This window comes from Curcuma longa, chromosome 5, assembly GCF_044706935.1.
Source record: "Curcuma longa cultivar G26 ecotype Majalengka, Jawa Barat chromosome 5, ITB_CL_G26_1.1, whole genome shotgun sequence".
NCBI classification, from domain to species: domain Eukaryota; kingdom Viridiplantae; phylum Streptophyta; class Magnoliopsida; order Zingiberales; family Zingiberaceae; genus Curcuma; species Curcuma longa.
Window position 1 is genome coordinate 12,584,268 of NC_133865.1, and position 5,376 is coordinate 12,589,643.

The window sequence follows — 5,376 nt, forward strand, 5'->3', positions numbered from 1 at the left end:
CTATATTATATATAATATCGTATTGAAATTATGTATAAAAGTCATTAGGGGTAAATGGTGAGTGTCTACGTCTTTGACTGGTGAGAATGGTTCCCCATCAATGGCGTATTAAAAATGAATTAAATAAATATAAATATAGTATATATATAATTATATTAATTTTATAACAAAAAGTGTTGTAGAACAGTGGTAAGTATATGTGTTTGTGTTTCAGAATGTCTCCGGTTCAATTCCTAACAATGCCAAATTGAATTAAATAAATATATTTTATATAAAAATATATTAACAAATTATAAAATTAAAAAAACCAAACTGGCGGTTCAACCCGCCGGTTAACTGGCGGTTCGCCGGTTCCAAATGGGCTGAACCTTAACCGGCCCGGCATCCTGCCGGGCCGGTTACGGTTCGACCCGGCTAATCGGGTCAACGGTTAACCGGGCCCGTTGACCCGGGCCGGGTCCGGTTTGGACCCGGCCCGTGGTCGGGTCTACTTTCGGGCGCCCCTCCACGTTGGCTTGTCGATCCGCTCTCGACACTGACTTATCATCTCCAAGCGCCTTTATCCCTTCCAAGCGCTTGGAATGCTAACATGGAGATTGTTGGATCAACTTTGACTCTGTCAGACCTTATCCTTCTTCGAGCGCCTAGAGCCTTCCGAACGTCTGGAATGCTAATGTGGAGGTTGCCGAGTCAACTTTAACTCCGCTGTGCCTTATCCTTCTTCGGACACCTAGAACCTTCCGGATGCCTAAAAACTAAGGTGTCTCCAATCACTCCCAGCTCGCCACCTCATCTGTCTGGCTAGGCTGAACATCTCACTTCCTAGCACCTAAATCCCTTCTAGGCGCTTGGACAGTCCAGTCGCCTGGATCTATAAGAGTGCTCAGGACTCAAAGTTCTGATTCCTTAATTTCCTGGATCATAGAGTTAGCATAAATATATATTATAAAAAATTTGGATAGTTTTACAACTGTTTGATCTTGACTTTTAAATTTTCAGTGAAATCCTAGGTTAGACCGACACCTACTGCTCCCTTCAAGGGAACACATCCTCACTATTCTCAGGAGAAATTATTTAGGCCAATCATTTGGTCCTCTACATCTGGTTGGACTTTTACTTAGCATCCGATCATTGGGCCCTAGGACTTTCCTCCGATATCCGATCCTCGCTGACCCATCACTCCACTAGACGTCTAGTCCACTGACCTGCCTAAACTTCTTGCCTAGTACTTTGATCTTTCAAGTCTTTTTGTCTAATCCTCTTAACTAGGACTTTCTTATCCAGTCATACAAATTAAAACTCTCTTGTCCAATCTCAACTAGGATTTTTCCTAGACTCCCTGTATACTCAACTTTAGCTCGTTAATACATATCACAATCTTAATTTGAACCTTTTATCATGGTCAAAATATCGATTCAATTATCTAATACTTTCTACACCAATAAAGATTACATTGAATTGCGGTGCAATCATGGTCATAATTTTTAATCATAAAAATAATCTCTGATAAAATTGAATACAATAAATTCTTCCCGAACCTCATTAACAATTTTTTATTTTTTGAAGTACCAAACTATCTTTTTTTAAATTCATATTTTAAGATTACATTGAGTTGCGGTGCATCTGCTAGGAAATATTTCCTCAATTGCTTCTTTCTTCTGCCTAAGAAAACTGTGGGATGGAGAAGTTTTTCCCCAAAAATATTTCCTGCTGCTGGTCCTACGCTATGAAACAGGGCTCTAGGAACACTTGATAACTCAGATTTCTCTTCATTCTGCTTGAACATACATTTCAAGTACCCCAAACAAACAAATTTCCAACGCAATGAGCTAAATTTCCCACAAGATACATTTTAAATGAATCAAACATTAGTTAACAAATCAATTTAAATCTCATCAATAATAAACAAAAAATCCAAAACTAATTTTACAAACGCATACAAGATACAAGCAGATGAGAAAAATCATGCGCCCACAACCTCACAATACTCACAGAGCTATAAAGCCAAGAGATGATCAAGAGTTTGACACACTGATTTTACATGTATGAGGGAATCAATGAACCATAGCAATCTAAGACTAGCTCAATCCATAAGACAACAATTTGGCGAGCCAGATGTGGTCATCAGCCCTTCTTATCGGATCGGCTAACATTGAAATTAAACCATTTCTTTTTGTTTGATTTATCTTTGGCATCAGGACTCCCATTTGGGCTATCAAATCTATAATCCTCACTAGGACTTTTTCCACTGCTACTAGCATCCCCATTAGAATGGGTCATACCTCCTCTTGATATCGTGAAGGTGGAGTGTACACTCTCCCTGTCTTTCAATAGTTCGTCAACCTGAAATTAACACTAGTGAATAGAAAAGTAACACAAATCTCAAAGTAAACTAAAATCACTGTCTAGCAATTAAATTCATGAATATGGATAATACAACTACATGACAGTAACAGATCAAGCAGAATTTTTATAGATTCAAAAAGATCGTGGCAAAAGCAGCTATAATGTTGCATAAATGGAACCCATTGAGAGCTCATTATGGAGCTATCAGTAACACAAGACAAGAACTAGCTCCAGCAAGGTAAATAAGAACATGACAGAACAACATATGCTCGACCGTAGAGAGCATGTTCATTGAAAACAGGGATACAAGATGCATCACCAAGAGGGGAACTTGTTCTTACAAATGAAGAGCTAAAAATAGCATCACAGTATTACTTTCTAAATCTACACAAGCAGAAGCAACAAATTGCACGCTGCAGAGAAAACCTATGATCTAGTGACACCAATCAAGCGAAACATGTAGCAACTGTTGGTATAGAACTTATAAATATATTTTAGCTGCATTTAGTAGAGAATATCTTTTAATGAAGGAGACTCTTGGCGCAACAGTAAAGTTGCTACCGTGTGATGTAGAAGTCACGGATTCGAGTCTCGAAAATAGCCTCTTGTAAAGTAGGGTAAGGCTGCCCTTTATTAAAAGATCAAAGTGAAAAGGATAAGAATGAACTTTCTTTGAGAAGAACTAAATGGAAGTATCATTCATCCAAAAGGCATTTGGAAAGGAGGGAGTGTGCAATGGATGCATCTAGGTAAACATATCACCTTGTATTCTGATCTCTTTTAAGCACTTTGGATGTTTAAGATTGAGAAAATATGTTCAGGCGCAAAACTTAGATGATCTATGTTTAATCCAATAAACAGGGTTAAAGTGCATTGCTAAAGGCAAGTTTGAATCAGGTAGCCCACTTTGCTATGGCAAGTGATTGCAATTCTTCAGCTTGTAAAGACTTATATACTACATTTGACAACTTTTTCTAGTCAAATGACTCAAATTTAATTTAACATGTCAGCAAGGATCAGGCAGAAAATTCAAGCTAAATCAAAATATCCTACAATTAGAAGGAACATGAACTGAACTTCCAAGAATTGCACTTCCGAGGAAAAATAATGAATAAGGATTATGGAAGTTAACAAAGGTTCAAATCAGAAGAAATATAACAGAAAATATTGTCATCATCTTACTCAAATCTAGGAGCAGGGAAAGATGAAATCATTTAATTATTTCAAAAAAAGTATCTCAATATATAAATGTATTTCTGAATATTGAATGGCTATTTAAGATAAAAAAACAAAACAACATTCTGAAAAACTAAGCCTAAGTGATTCTGTGGAATTAAATAAGTACTTACACATTGTTTCTCTTGGCTATACTTGTTTGTCACCTCCTGAAACTGTGCAAGTGCCTGAACAGCCACAGGGAAATATAGAATTCATCCACAAGGTATTGTAAATTAACGGCTATGAATCACAACGTTTACCTTTCTATATTCTATTTCAAATTGCCTTAAATCAGTTCTCTTTGCTAAAAGTTTAGACTCAATTTCCTTGAGTTTCTCTGTGGTATCTTCATACGATTTAGCGCACACAGCCTCAATGGTATATGCGGCAGGTTTGAAAAAATTATCACCTGGAATAACATATGGAAACCATAAGAGATTTGAATAACATATGAAACTTTTGAGTAAACCAAGTTACTCAAGATATGATACCAGGAAAAAAGACGAGCAAACATTGCATACCATAAACAGCAAATATGTGGGTGCCTGGCTTCAATTCAGACACTTCACATGGTTGGAGACCTTCCAACTTTTTGAAAAAAGCAGCTTCAGGGTCTTTTGCCATAGCTAACTGCACAAACAAAAAATAAACCATAAAACTCTTATACTGGATATTTCAATCTATTATTTACAACAATAAGGATCCAAAGGTAGTTGACGAGCAAACCGTGTTAACCACAGAATCCATACGGTAAACTTGAAAATGTAAAAAGTACATTCCTGCAGATGTCATTTTGCCAGTCTTCTCACTGTCTTCCTGAAGGAACAAAACAAATAGGTACATAAAAATTAGCAACTATTGGATGTAAAGTTTAAAGTATTGACCTGTTCAAATTTCCTTCAGAGACCAGAACAACACTGTTTTTGAACAATATCATTCCGTTTCAGATGGGTGTCAGTCACTTCAAAGAGGGGAAAGAAGAAGAAGAAGAGGTGGAGGAAGAAGAGGATGATAAAGAGAAGCTTATATTCCAGAAGACACTCATTGCACACTCCTTGCGGATCAGGCAATTTGGGCGGGAGCTCGTAGGAGGACAAAAAGGAGATTGTATCAGAAGGAGGTGGAGGATGAAGGTAGAAGATGTTCCTTGTGGCTCGAACAAAGAAATGAAAGCAGAAGACCTTCAGGCATAGCTCGAGAAGAGGAAGATTAGGAAGATACGAATGAATGTAGAGGAAGAGGAATGAGATATGGACGAAGGTGGAGGAAGAGAAGAGTTAGATCAAGGTAGGCAGAAGCTAAACCTCAAAGAAATCTCATCGAGGAACTAGAACCCTAGTCATGCTTCGTTTGACCGCGAAAAGGAAGCGATTCTCATGGTCGTATTTCATGTCGTTCCATGTGTCAATCAACGAGCAAAATAAAATGTTTTGCCTGTGTTGACCGGCACGGAATGAAACCTTAAACCTTGATTGGATGAGTAAAATTGTCGCCAATAACCAAAATATAACATGAAAAATTCAAATTTTCCTTGAACAAGCATAATGTTCTCATAAATTTTCAAAACTCGATACTACTAGGCACAAGCAATGTCTCATGTATTATTGTATCAAACATATCGATGAGTATCATCTCATACCAATCTTCGACACACCTTGGTGTGTTACAACACAAGTTAAGATAAATTGCGATAATATTGTTATTTTTTAAGATTGTGACGATGTTCTAGATTGAAAATTAAATCCAAACTTAAGTGTATAGTTGCCTTTATGTTCATTTTTTCCTTCATCTTCTTCCTCCTTTCACCTCCAA

At 37.2% G+C, this 5,376-nt stretch overlaps 1 protein-coding gene across 1 annotated transcript in view; it reads right to left on the bottom strand.

The window, feature by feature from the left end:
* Window positions 1-1,899: 1,899 nt before the first annotated feature.
* LOC141829904 (chaperone protein dnaJ 15-like) overlaps window positions 1,900-5,376 on the bottom strand; it is a 22,674-nt gene continuing 19,197 nt past the window's right edge. The window contains exons 12-16 of the mRNA XM_074717381.1: window positions 4,291-4,419; window positions 4,086-4,194; window positions 3,825-3,973; window positions 3,696-3,749; window positions 1,900-2,343 (exon numbers count right to left, since the gene is read on the bottom strand). Of these exons, the coding sequence (XP_074573482.1) occupies window positions 2,125-2,343; window positions 3,696-3,749; window positions 3,825-3,973; window positions 4,086-4,194; window positions 4,291-4,419 (660 nt within the window). The 3' untranslated portion in view covers window positions 1,900-2,124. The remainder of the gene's footprint in view (window positions 2,344-3,695; window positions 3,750-3,824; window positions 3,974-4,085; window positions 4,195-4,290; window positions 4,420-5,376) is intronic.